The 15743-nt window shown below is 51.8% G+C and overlaps 1 protein-coding gene across 1 annotated transcript in view; it reads right to left on the bottom strand.

Annotated features, from left to right (window-relative positions):
• The window catches only part of LOC107307407 (maltase-glucoamylase-like), a 122424-nt gene that overhangs the window by 92783 nt on the left and 13898 nt on the right, over window positions 1-15743 (bottom strand). Inside the window, exons 5-6 of the mRNA XM_085534532.1 lie at window positions 9498-9607; window positions 7883-8034 (exon numbers count right to left, since the gene is read on the bottom strand). Of these exons, the coding sequence (XP_085390658.1) occupies window positions 7883-8034; window positions 9498-9607 (262 nt within the window). The remainder of the gene's footprint in view (window positions 1-7882; window positions 8035-9497; window positions 9608-15743) is intronic.

Here is a 15743-nt window from a genome sequence, read left to right as displayed (position 1 = left end):
GGGGGGATATAGGGGATATATGGGGTTATATGGGGTTGTATGGGGTTATATGGGGTTATATGGGGGATTTATGGGGTTATATGGGGTTATATGGGGGATATAGGGGATTTATGGGGTTATATGGGGGATATAGGGGATCTATGGGGTTATATGGGGTTATATGGGGGGTTATATGGGTTATATGGGGGGATATAGGGGATTTATGGGGTTATATGGGTTATATGGGGGGATATAGGGGATTTATGGGGTTATATGGGGTTATATGGGGGTATATGGGGGGATATGGGGGGATATGGGGATATATGGGGTTATATGGGGTTATATGGGGTTATATGGGGTTATATGGGGTTATATGGGGTTATATGGGGGGATATGGGGGGATATGGGGTTATATGGGGTTATATGGGGGATGTAGGGGATCTATGGGGTTATATGGGGGGATATAGGGGATTTATGGGGTTATATGGGGTTATATGGGGTTATATGGGGGGATATGGGGTTATATGGGGGATTTATGGGGATATAGGGGGGGATATGGGGTTATATGGGGGGATATGGGGTTATATGGGGTTATATGGGGGATATAGGGGATTTATGGGGTTATATGGGGTTATATGGGGTTCTATGGGGTTATATGGGGGGATATGGGGTTATATGGGGGGATATAGGGGATTTATGGGGTAATATGGGGTTATATGGGGTTATATGGGGTTATAGGGGGTTATAGGGGGGATATAGGGGATTTATGGGGGGATATGGGGTTATATCTTGTGGATATGGGGTTATATGGGGTTATATGGGGGATATATGGGGTGTTATGGGGTTATATGGGGTTATATGGGGGTATATGGGGTTATATGGGGTTATAGGGGATTTATGGGGTTATATGGGGGGATATGGGGTAATATGGGGGGATATAGGGGATTTATGGGGTTATATGGGGATTTATGGGGTTATATGGGGTTATATGGGGGGATATGGGGTTATATGGGGTTGTATGGGGGGATATGGGGGATATAGAGGATTTATGGGCTGATATGGGGTTATATGGGGGATATAGGGGATTTATGGGGTTATATGGGGTTATATGGGGTTATATGGGGATTTATGGGGTTATAAGGGGTTATATGGGGTTATATGGGGTTATATGGGGTTATAGGGGGGGATATAGGGGATTTATGGGGTTATATGGGGTTATATGGGGTTATATGGGGGATATAGGGGATTTATGGGGTTATATGGGGTTATATGGGGTTATATGGGGGTATATGGGGTTCTGTGGGGTTCTATGGGGTTCTATGGGGTTCTATGGTGTTATATGGGGTTATATGGGGGATATAGGGGATTTATGGGGTTATATGGGGTTATATGGGGTTATATGGGGTTATAGGGGGTTATAGGGGGGGATATAGGGGGATATGGGGTTATATGGGGGTATATGGGGTTATATGGGGGTATATGGGGGGATATAGGGGGTTATATGGGGTTATATGGGGTTATATGGGGTATATGGGGGGATATAGGGGGTTATATGCGGTTATATGGGGGGATATAGGGGACATATGGGGTTATAGGGGGGGATATGGGGTTATATGGGGTTACATGGGGGGTTATATGGGGTTATACGGGGTTATATGGGGGGATATAGGGGTTATATGGGGTTATATGGGGGGATATAGGGGATATATGGGTTATATGGGGTTATATGGGGGGATATAGGGGATTTATGGGGTTATATGGGGGAATATAGGGGATTTATGGGGTTATATGGGGTTATATGGGGTTATATGGGGTTATATGGGAGATATAGGGGATTTATGGGGTTATATGGGGTTATATGGGGTTATATGGGGTTATATGGGGTTATATGGGGTTATAGGGGGGGATATAGGGGATTTATGGGGTTATATGGGGTTATATGGGGTTATATGGGGGGATATAGGGGATATATGGGGTTATATGGGGTTATATGGGGTTATATGGGGTTATATGGGGGGATATATGGGGTTATATGGGGTTATATGGGGTTATATGGGGTTATATGGGGGGATATAGGGGATATATGGGGTTATATGGGGTTATATGGGGTTATATGGGGTTATATGGGGGGATATATGGGGTTATATGGGGTTATATGGGGGGATATGGGGGGATATGGGGTGGATATAGGGGATTTATGGGGTTATATCGGGGTATGTAGGGGATTTATGGGGTTATATGGGGTTATATGGGGGGATACAGGGGATATATGGGGTTATATGGGGTTATATGGGGTTATATGGGGGATTTATGGGGTTATATGGGGTTATAGGGGGGGATATAGGGGATTTATGGGGTTATATGAGGGGATATAGGGGATATATGGGGTTCTATGGGGTTATATGGGGTTATATGGGGTTATATGGGGGGATATGGGGGGATATGGGGTTATATGGGGGGATATGGGGTTATATGGGGATATATGGGGTTATATGGGGTTATATGGGGGGATATAGGGAATATATGGGGTTATATGGGGTTATATGGGGTTATATGGGGTTATATGGGGTTATATGGGGGTATATGGGGGTATATGGGGTTATATGGGGGGATATAGGGGATTTATGGGGTTATATGGGGTTATATGGGCTTATATGGGGTTATATGGGGGGATATAAAAGATTTATGGGGTTATATGGGGTTATATGGGGTTATATGGGATTATATGGGGTTAAATGGGGTTATATGGGGTTATATGGGGGTTATATGGGGGTATATGGGGGATATAGGGGGGGATATGGGGGGATATAGGGGATATATGGGGTTATAGGGGGGGATATGGGGGATATATGGGGTTATATGGGGGTATATGGGGTTATATGGGGTTATATGGGGGATATAGGAGGAGTATATGGGGTTATTGGGGGGGAAATGACCCAAATCCTATTAATTCGACCCCGAATCCCATATATGGGGTTATAGGGGGGATACAAGGGGGATATAGGGGGTTACTGGGGGATATATGGGGTTATATGGGGGATTTATGGGGTTATACGGGGGATATAGGGGGGTATATGGGGATGTATGGAGGATATATGGGGTTATATGGGGGATATAGGGGATATATGGGGTTATAGGGGGTTATATGGGGGATATATGGGGGGTATATGGGGTTCTATGGGGTTCTATGGGGTTCTATGGGGTTCTATGGGGTTCTATGGGGTTCTATGGGGTTATATGGGATCTATGGGGTTATATGGGGGGATATAGGGGATTTATGGGGTTATATGGGGTTATATGGGGGATATAGTGGGTAATATGGGGATACAGGGGGTTATATGGGGCTATATGGGGGGATATAGGGGATTTATGGGGTTATATGGGGAGATATAGGGGATTTATGGGGGATATAGGGGATTTATGGGGTTATATGGGGGTATATGGGATTATATGGGGTTATATGGGGTTATATGGGGTATATGGGGGGATATAGGGGGTATATGGGGTTATATGGGGGATATAGGGGATATATGGGGTTATATGGGGTTATATGGGGGATATAGGGGATCTATGGGGTTATATGGGATTATATGGGGTTCTATGGGGTTATAGGGGCCATATAAGTCCCAAATCCCCCCTATTTCACCCCAAATCCCTCCCCCTGTTTCCTCCCAAACCCCATAATGACGTCAATGAACCCGGCCCTATAAACATCATTAACCCCAATTAACCCTCGTTTCCTCCCACCCCATTAACCACTTCCCGAGCGTCAATTAACCCTCATTATCTTAATTAACCCCCCCCATATTAATTACCCACCCCACCCTAATTAACCCCATAAATCCCCTATAAACCCCATCCCATATAACAATAGGATGAAGCTTAATTAAGCTTAATTAAGCTTAACCCTATAGGGCCCCGTCCCATAGAACAATAGGACGGAGCTTAATTAAGCTTAACGAGCTCTCGTTAATTAGCTTCCCCATTGTGACTCAATGCAGGTGTTTCCTATGGGGTGGATATAGGGTCAGATGTGGGTCTGCCCTTATAGGGACTGTACTGGTCCTATATGGGGCACTAGTAAGATCCTATTAGGATCTTAGGGCTATTAGGGCCCCATAGACGACCCCATAGACCCCATAGCTGCCCCATAGACCCCATAGCTGCCCCATAGACCCCATAGGTACCCCATAGACCCCATAGCTGCCCCATAGACCCCATAAGTGCCCCATAGACCCCATAGGTGCCCCCATAGACCCCATAGACCCCATAGACGACCCCATAGACGACCCCAAAGCACCCATAGGTGCCCTATATGTGCCCCATAGACCCCATAGGTGCCCCATAGACCCCATAGACCCCATAGCTGCCCCATAGACCCCATAGCTGCCCCATAGACCCCATAGCTACCCCATAGACAACCCCATAGACGACCCCATAGACGACGCCATAGACCCCCCATAGACCCCATAGACGACCCCATAGACCCCATAGCTGCCCCATAGACCCCATAGCTGCCCCATAGGTTCCCCATAGACCCCATAGGTGCCCCATAGACCCCATAGACGACCCCATAGACCCCATAGCTACCCCATAGCTGCCCCATAGACCCCATAGCTGCCCCATAGACCCCATAGCTGCCCCATAGACCCCATAGACGATCCCATAGACCCCATAGACGACCCCATAGACCCCATAGACCCCATAGCTACCCCATAGACCCCATATACGACCCCATAGACCCCATAGAGCCCATAGACGACCCCATAGACCCCATAGACGACCCCATAGACCCCATAGCTGCCCCATAGACCCCATAGCTGCCCCATAGGTTCCCCATAGACCCCATAGACGACCCCATAGACCCCATAGGTCCCCATAGACCCCATAGCTGCCCCATAGACGACCCCATAGACAACCCCATAGACCCCATAGGTTCCCCATAGACCCCATAGACGACCCCATAGACCCCATAGCTGCCCCATAGACCCCATAGCTGCTCCATAAACCCCCTAGATGACACCATAGACCCGATAGACCCCATAGCTGCCCCATAGACCCCATAGACCCCATAGACCCCATAGACCCCATATCTGCCCCATAGACGACCCCATAGACCCCTTAGCTGCCCCTTAGACCCCATAGCTACCCCATAGACCCCATAGCTGCCCCATAGACCCCATAGATGCCCCATAGACCCCATAGATGTCCCATAGCCCCCATAGGTGTCCCATAGACCCCATAGACGACCCCATAGACCCCATAGGTGTCCCATAGACTCCATAGACCCCATAGCTGCCCCATAGACCCCATAGACCCCATAGACGACCCTATAGACCCCATAGACCCCATATCTGCCCCATAGACGACCCCATAGACCCCATAGCTGCCCCATAGACCCCATAGCTGCCCCATAGACCCCATAGACGACCCCATAGACGGTCCCATAGACCCCATAGCTGCCCCATAGCTGCCCCATAGACCCCATAGACGACCCCATAGACCCCATAGCTGCCCCATAGGTTCCCCATAGACCCCATAGACGACCCCATAGACCCCATAGACGACCCCATAGACCCCATAGGTACCCCATAGACCCCATAGACCCCCATAGATGTCCCATAGACGACCCCATAGACCCCATAGCTGCCCCATAGACCCCATAGCTGCCCCATAGACCCCATAGAGACCCCATAGACCCCATAGACAACATAGACAACAATAGACGACCCCATAGACCCCATAGACGACCCCATAGACCCCATAGGTACCCCATAGACCCCATAGACCCCCATAGATGTCCCATAGACGACCCCATAGACCCCATAGCTGCCCCATAGACCCCATAGACGACACCATAGATGTCCCATAGACCCCATAGACGACCCCATAGGTGCCCCATAGACCCCTTAGCTGCCCCATAGACCCCTTAGCTGCCCCATAGACCCCATAGCTGCCCCATAGACCCCATAGCTGCCCCATAGATCCCATAGCTGCCCCATAGACCCCATAGCTACCCCATAGAAGACCCCATAGACGACCCCATAGACGACCCCATAGACGACCCCATAGACAACCCCATAGACAACCCCATAGACAACCCCATAGACGCCATAGCTGCCCCATAGACCCCATAGCTGCCCCATAGACCCCATAGCTGCCCCATAGACCCCATAGACGACCCCATAGACCCCATAGCTGCCCCATAGACCCCATAGCTACCCCATAGACAACCCCATAGCCCCTATAGCTGCCCCATAGACCCCATAGACCCCATAGCTGCCCCATAGACCCCATAGCTGCCCCATAGACCCCATAGCTGCCCCATAGACCCCATAGACGACCCCATAGATGAACCCATAGACCCCATAGACCCCATAGCTGCCCCATAGACCCCATAGACGATCCCATAGACCCCATAGCTACCCCATAGACGACCCCATAGACCCCATAGGTGCCCCATAGACCCCATAGACGACCCCATAGACCCCATAGCTGCCCCATAGACCCCATATCCCCCCCATAGACCCCATAGACGACCCCAAAGCACCCATAGGTGCCCTATATGTGCCCCATAGACCCCATAGGTGCCCCATAGACCCCATAGACTCCATAGACGACCCCATAGACCACATAGATGACCCCATAGACCCCATAGATGTCCCATAGACCCCATAGCTACCCCATAGACAACCCCATAGGCCCCATAGCTGCCCCATAGACCCCATAGCTGCCCATAGACCCCATAGCTGCCCCATAGACCCCATAGCTACCCCATAGACGACCCCATAGACCCCATAGCTGCCCCATAGACCCCATAGACCCCATAGCTGCCCCATAGACAACCCCATAGACCCCATAGGTTCCCCATAGACCCCATAGACGACCCCATAGACCCCATAGACCCCATAGACCCCATAGCTGCCCCATAGACCCCATAGCTACCCCATAGACAACCCCATAGCCCCTATAGCTGCCCCATAGACCCCATAGACCCCCCATAGACCCCATAGCTGCCCCATAGACCCCATAGCTACCCCATAGACAACCCCATAGACCCCATATCCCCCCCATAGACCCCATAGACGACCCCAAAGCACCCATAGGTGCCCTATATGTGCCCCATAGACCCCATAGGTGCCCCATAGACCCCATAGACGACCCCATAGACCCCATAGACGACCCCATAGACCCCATAGACCCCATAGCTGCTCCATAGACCCCATAGACCCCATAGGTTCCCCATAGACCCCATAGACGACCCCATAGACCCCATAGACCCCATAGAGACCCCATAGACCCCATAGAGACCCCATAGACCCCATAGACAACATAGACAACAATAGACGACCCCATAGACCCCATAGATGCCCCATAGACCGCACAGACGACCCCATAGACCCCATAGGTTCCCCATAGACCCCATAGACCCCATAGACCCCATAGACGACCCCATAGACCCCATAGACGACCCCATAGACCCCATAGGTGCCCCATAGCTGCCCCATAGACGACCCCATAGATCCCATAGCTACCCCATAGACCCCATATCCCCCCCATAGACCCCATAGGTACCCCATAGACCCAATAGGTGCCCCATAAACGACCCCATAGACCCCATAGGTGCCCCATAGACTCCATAGACCCCATAGCTGCCCCATAGACGACCCCATAGACCCCATAGAGACCCCATAGACCCCATAGCTGCTCCATAGACCCCATAGATCCCATAGCTCCCCCATAGACCCCATAGCTGCCCCATAGACCCCATAGACCCCATAGCTGCCCCATAGACCCCATAGACCCCATAGACGACCCCATAGACCCCATAGCTGCCCCATAGACCCCATAGATGTCCCATAGCTGCCCCATAGACCCCATATCTGCCCCATAAGTGACTTACACGACTCTCCCGGTGCTGACCCTGGTGACCCTGATCCCAAATGGGTTTTGTTGGACGCTGACCGAGTATTTGGGGTCGGGGGCTGCGGGGCCGTTAAAGGGTCCGATGTGTTCGTGGGGGACCTCGAAGCGGGAGGATTTGGGGTCTGTTATCTATGGGGGGGGGGATATATATGGGGTTAAAGGGATGGGGTGGGTCAGGGTGGGCTATGGGGTGGGGTGGGTTATGGGGTGGGCTATGGGGGCTATGGGGTGGGCTATGGGGTGGGCTATGGGGTGGGATATGGGGGTGGGGTGGGCTATGGGGTTGGTTATGGGGTGGGGTGGGCTATGGGGTTGGGCTATGGGATGGGGTGGGTCAGGGTGGGGTGGGCTATGGGGTGGGCTATGGGGTGGGCTATGGGGTTGGTTATGGGGTGGGGTGGGTCATGGGGTGGGTTATGGGGAGGGGTCTGTTATCTATGGGATGGGGGGGATATATATGGGGTTATGGTTATGGGGTTATGGGGTGGGATATGGGGTTGGGCTATGGGATGGGGTGGGCTATGGGGTGGGCTATGGGGTGGGGAATGGGTTGAGATGGACAATGGGGTGGGCTATGGGGGCTATGGGGTGGGCTATGGGGTGGGCTATGGGGTTGGGTTATAGGGTGGGCTATGAGATGGGGTGGGCTATGGGTCAGTGTGGGGTGGGCAATGGGGTGGGGTGGGTTATGGGGTGGGCTATGGGGTGGGCTATGGGGTGAGTTGGGGTGGGGTGGGTCAGGGTGGGCTATGGGGTGGGCTATGGGGTAGAGTGGGTGGGGTTGGGGTGGGCAATGGGGTTGGTCAGTGGGGTGGGCTATGGGGTGAGTTGTGCTGGGGTGGGCTATGGGGAGGGGTCTGTTATCTATGGGGGGGGGATATATATGGGGTTAAAGAGATGGGGTGGGCTATGGGGTGGGATATGGGGGGATATGGGGGGATATGGGGCGATATAGGGGGGATATAGGGGGATATGGGGGGATATAGGGGGATATGGGGGCGATATAGGGGGGATATAGGGGGGATATAGGGGGATATGGGGGATATAGGGGGATATGGGGGGATATGGGGGGATATAGGGGGATATAGGGGGATATAGGGGGATATGGGGGCATATGGGGGGATATGGGGGATATGGGGGGATATGGGGGCGATATAGGAAGGATATAGGGGGGATATAGGGGGATATGGGGGGATATAGGGGGATATGGGGGGATATAGGGGGATATGGGGGATATAGGGGGGATATAGGGGGATATAGGGGGATATGGGGAGATATGGGGGGATATGGGGGGATATGGGGGGATATAGGGGGGATATGGGGGGATATGGGGGCGATATAGGGGGGACATAGGGGGATATGGGGGGATATAGGGGGGATATAGGGGGGATATAGGGGGATATGGGGGGATATAGGGGGGATATAGGGGGGATATAGGGAGATATAGGGGGATATGGGGGGATATGGGGGGATATAGGGGGATATAGGGCGGATATATGGCAATATATGGCAATATATGGCGATATAGGGCAATATATAGGATTTACACTCCAAATGATGAATTCAAAGACCCCAAAAAGTGGCTTTTTCACCTTAAAATGGAAACGATTTGGGGTCTGATATTCAGCGGTGACAAGAACCGGGTCGATATCGGCCCCAAAAAGGGACGGGGACGAGAGACGGGTCAAGGTGGCCTGAAAACCTTAAAAAAAACCCCAAAAATAACCCAAAATTAACCAAAATCGCGATATTTAAACCCAAAATACAAGATTAAGGCCTATAGGAACCCATTCAACCCTAAATTCAACCCTAAAAACCCAAACTTTACCCCAAAACCCCATAAGAATCCTATAACCCGGTTATAGGGTCACCCTGCTGTGTCCTTCCACCCTATAGACCCCAAACCCTATAAGAACCCTATAGGATCCCATATCTGGGCTATAGGGTCACCCTGACCCCATAACCACCCCATAACCACCCTATAACCCCATAGGATCCTGTATCTGGGTTATAGGGTCACCCTGACCCCATACCCACCCTATAACCCCATAGGATCCCATATCTGGGTTATAGGGTCACCCTGACCTCATAACCACCCTATAACCACCCCATAACCACCCCATAACCACCCCATAACCACCCTATAACCCTATAGGATCCCGTATCTGGGTTATAGGGTCGCCCTGACCCCATAACCGCCCTATAACCCCATAGGATCCCGTATCTGGGTTATAGGGTCACCCTGACCCCATAACCACCATATAACCACCCCATACCCCACCCCATAACCACCCCATAACCACCCTATAACCCTATAGGATCCCGTATGTGGGTTATAGGCTCACCCTGACCCCATAACCACCCCATACCCACCCCACAACCCCATAGGATCCCGTATCTGGGTTATAGGGTCACCCTGATGCATTGCCCATAGGTCTCCATCCACCCTATAGACCCCAAACCCCATAAGAACCCTATAGGATCCCGTATCTGGGTTATAGGGTCGCCCTGACCCCATAACCACCCTATAACCACCCCATACCCACCCTATAACCCCATAGGATCCCGTATCTGGGTTATAGGGTCACCCTGACCCCATAACCACCCCATAACCACCCTATAACCCTATAGGATCCCGTATCTGGGTTATAGGGTCACCCTGCTGTGTCCTTCCACCCTATAGCCAAACCTGACCCCATAACCACCCTATAACCCCATAGGATCCCGTATCTGGGTTATAGGGTCACCCTGACCCCATACCCGCCCCATAACCACCCCATAACCACCCCGTTCCGTTGTCTGTATGGCCCCATCCACCCTATAGCCAAACCTGACCCCATAACCACCCTATAACCCTATAGGATCCCGTATCTGGGTTATAGGGTCACCCTGATGCATTGCCCATAGGTCTCCATCCACCCTATAGCCCCCAAACCCCATAAGAACCCTATAGGATCCCGTATCTGGGTTATAGGGTCACCCTGCTGTGTCCTTCCACCCTATAACCAAACCTGACCCCATAACCGCCCCATAACCACCCTATAACCCTATAGGATCCCGTATCTGGGTTATAGGGTCACCCTGACCCCATAACCGCCCTATAACCCTATAGGATCCCATATCTCACCCCATTGCGTTGTCTGTATGGCCCCATCCACCCTATAACCAAACCTGACCCCATAACCACCCTATAACCACCCTATAACCACCCCATACCCACCCTATAACCCCATAGGATCCCGTATGTGGGTTATAGGGTCACCCTGACCCCATACCCACCCCATAACCCCATAGGATCCCGTATGTGGGTTATAGGGTCACCCTGACCCCATACCCACCCCATAACCCCATAGGATCCCGTATGTGGGTTATAGGGTCACCCTGACCCCATACCCACCCCATAACCCCATAGGATCCCATATCTGGGTTATAGGGTCACCCTGACCCCATACCCACCCTTTAACCCCATAGTATCCCATATCTGGGTTATAGGGTCACCCTGACCCCATAACCACCCCATAACCACCCCATAACCACCCTATAACCACCCTATAACCCCATATTATCCCGTATCTGGGTTATAGGGTCATCCCGCTGTCTCCTTCCACCCTATAGACCCCAAACCCCATAAGAACCCTATAGGATCCCGTATCTGGGTTATAGGGTCACCCTGACCCCATAACCACCCCATAACCACCCTATAACCCTATAGGATCCCGTATGTGGGTTATAGGGTCACCCTGACCCCATACCCGCCCCATAACCCCATAGGATCCCATACTCACCCCATTGCGTTGTCTGTAGGGCCCCATCCACCCTATAGGCCCCAAACCCCATAACAAAACCCCATAACCACCCCATAACCACCCCATAACCCCATAGGATCCCATATCTGGGTTATAGGGTCACCCTGACCCCATAACCACCCCATAACCACCCTATAACCCCATAGGATCCTGTATCTGGGTTATAGGGTCACCCTGACCCCATACCCACCCTATAACCACCCCATAACCACCCCATAACCACCCTATAACCCTATAGGATCCTGTATCTGGGTTATAGGGTCACCCTGACCCCATAACCACCCCATAACCCCATAGGATCCCATATCTCACCCCATATCTCACCCTGTTCCGTTGTCTGTAGGGCCCCATCCACCCTATAACCAAACCTGACCCCATAACCACCCTATAACCCCATAGGATCCCGTATGTGGGCTATAGGCTCACCCCGACCCCATAACCACCCTATAACCACCCTATAACCACCCTATAACCACCCTATAACCCTATAGGATCCCGTATCGGGGTTATAGGGTCACCCTGATGCATTGCCCATAGGTCTCCTTCCACCCTATAGCCCCCAAACCCCATAACAAAACCGCATAACCACCCTATAACCCTATAGGATCCCGTATGTGGGTTATAGCGTCACCCTGACCCCATACCCACCCCATAACCACCCTATAACCCTATAGGATCCTGTATCTGGGTTATAGGGTCACCCTGATGCATTGCCCATAGGTCTCCTTCCACCCTATAGCCCCCAAACCCCATAAGAACCCTATAGGATCCCGTATCTGGGTTATAGGGTCACCCTGCTGTGTCCTTCCACCCTATAACCAAACCTGACCCCATAACCGCCCCATAACCACCCTATAACCCTATAGGATCCCATATCTGGGTTATAGGGTCACCCTGACCCCATACCCGCCCCATAACCCCATAGGATCCCATACTCACCCCGTTCCGTTGTCTGTATGGCCCCATCCACCCTATAGCCCCCAAACCCCATAACAAAACCCCATAACCACCCTATAACCCTATAGGATCCCATATCTGGGTTATAGGGTCACCCTGACCCCATAACCACCCTATAACCACCCCATAACCCCATAGGATCCCATATCTCACCCCATATCTCACCCCGTTCCGTTGTCTGTATGGCCCCATCCACCCTATAGACCCCAAACCCCATAAGAACCCTATAGGATCCCGTATGTGGGTTATAGGGTCACCCTGACCCCATAACCACCCTATAACCACCCCATAACCACCCTATAACCACCCCATAACCACCCTATAACCCTATAGGATCCCGTATCTGGGTTATAGGGTCACCCTGACCCCATAACCACCCCATAACCACCCCATAACCACCCTATAACCCCATAGGATCCCGTATCTGGGTTATAGGGTCACCCTGACCCCATACCCACCCCATAACCCCATAGGATCCCGTATCTGGGTTATAGGGTCACCCTGACCCCATACCCGCCCCATAACCCCATAGGATCCCATACTCACCCCGTTCCGTTGTCTGTATGGCCCCATCCACCCTATAGCCCCAAAACCCCATAACAAAACCCCATAACAATCCTATAACCCTATAGGATCCCGTATCTGGGTTATAGGGTCACCCTGATGCATTGCCCATAGGTCTCCTTCCACCCTATAGACCCCAAACCCCATAAGAACCCTATAGGATCCCGTATCTGGGCTATAGGGTCACCCTGACCCCATAACCACCCTATAACCACCCTATAACCCTATAGGATCCCGTATCTGGGTTATAGGGTCACCCTGACCCCATACCCGCCCTATAACCCTATAGGATCCCGTATGTGGGTTATAGGGTCACCCTGACCCCATACCCACCCCATAACCACCCCATAACCCTATAGGATCCCGTATGTGGGTTATAGGGTCACCCTGACCCCATAACCACCCCATACCCACCCTATAACCCCATAGGATCCCGTATCTGGGCTATAGGGTCACCCTGATGCATTGCCCATAGGTCTCCTTCCACCCTATAGCCCCCAAACCCCATAAGAACCCTATAGGATCCTGTATCTGGGTTATAGGGTCACCCTGACCCCATACCCACCCCATAACCACCCTATAACCACCCCATAACCACCCTATAACCCTATAGGATCCCGTATCGGGGTTATAGGGTCACCCTGATGCATTGCCCATAGGTCTCCATCCACCCTATAACCCCCAAACCCCATAACAAAACCCCATAACCACCCTATAACCCCATAGGATCCCGTATCTGGGTTATAGGGTCACCCTGACCCCATAACCACCCCATACCCACCCTATAACCCCATAGGATCCCATATCTGGGTTATAGGGTCACCCTGATGCATTGCCCATAGGTCTCCTTCCACCCTATAGCCCCCAAACCCCATAAGAACCCTATAGGATCCCGTATGTGGGTTATAGGCTCACCCTGACCCCATAACCACCCTATAACCCCATAGGATCCTGTATCTGGGCTATAGGGTCACCCTGACCCCATAACCACCCCATAACCACCCCATACCCGCCCCATAACCACCCTATAACCCCATATTATCCCGTATCTGGGTTATAGGGTCATCCCGCTGTGTCCTTCCACCCTATAACTAAACCTGACCCCATAACCACCCCATAACCCCCCCATAACCACCCTATAACCCTATAGGATCCCGTATGTGGGTTATAGGGTCACCCTGACCCCATAACCACCCCATAACCACCCCATAACCACCCCATACCCACCCTATAACCCTATAGGATCCCGTATGTGGGTTATAGGGTCACCCTGACCCCATACCTGCCCCATAACCCCATAGGATCCCATATCTCACCCTGTTCCGTTGTCTGTAGGGCCCCATCCACCCTATAGCCCCCAAACCCCATAACAAAACCCCATAACAATCCTATAACCCTATAGGATCCCGTATCTGGGTTATAGGGTCACCCTGATGCATTGCCCATAGGTCTCCATCCACCCTATAGACCCCAAACCCCATAAGAACCCTATAGGATCCCGTATGTGGGTTATAGGGTCACCCTGACCCCATACCCACCCCATAACCCTATAGGATCCCATACTCACCCTGTTCCGTTGTCTGTAGGGCCCCATCCACCCTATAACCAAACCTGACCCCATAACCACCCTATAACCCTATAGGATCCCGTATCTGGGTTATAGGGTCACCCTGACCCCATAACCACCCCATAACCACCCTATAACCCTAAAGGTCCCATATCTGGGTTATAGGGTCACCCTGACCCCATAAACCACCCCATACCCACCCTATAACCCCATAGGATCCCGTATGTGGGTTATAGGGTCACCCTGACCCCATAACCACCCCATACCCACCCCATAACCACCCCATAACCCCATAGGATCCCATACTCACCCCATTGCGTTGTCTGTAGGGCCCCATCCACCCTATAGCTCAACTCAACCCCAAAACCCCATAACAAAACCCCATAACTGCCCTATAACCCTATAGGATCCCGTCTCTGGGTTATAGGGTCATCCCGCTGTGTCCATCCACCCTATAGCCCCCAAACCCCATAACAAAACCCCATAACCACCCTATAACCCTATAGGATCCCGTCTCTGGGTTATAGGGTCACCCTGACCCCATACCCACCCCATACCCACCCCATAACCCCATAGGATCCCATACTCACCCCGTTCCGTTGTCTGTAGGGCCCCATCCACCCTATAGCCCCCAAACCCCATAACAAAACCCCATAACAATCCTATAACCCTATAGGATCCCGTATCGGGGTTATAGGGTCACCCTGACCCCATAACCACCCCATAACCACCCCATAACCACCCCATAACCGCCCTATAACCCTATAGGATCCCATATCTGGGTTATAGGGTCACCCTGACCCCATAACCACCCCATAACCCCATAGGATCCCATACTCACCCCATTGTGTTGTCTGTATGGCCCCATCCACCCTATAACCAAACCTGACCCCATAACCACCCTATAACCCTATAGGATCCCGTATCTGGGTTATAGGCTCACC

This window comes from Coturnix japonica, unplaced genomic scaffold, assembly GCF_054131305.1.
Source record: "Coturnix japonica strain WE unplaced genomic scaffold, WE-NBRP24 Scf084, whole genome shotgun sequence".
NCBI classification, from domain to species: Eukaryota; Metazoa; Chordata; class Aves; order Galliformes; family Phasianidae; genus Coturnix; species Coturnix japonica.
This window is presented reverse-complemented; position numbering and strand designations above follow the sequence as displayed.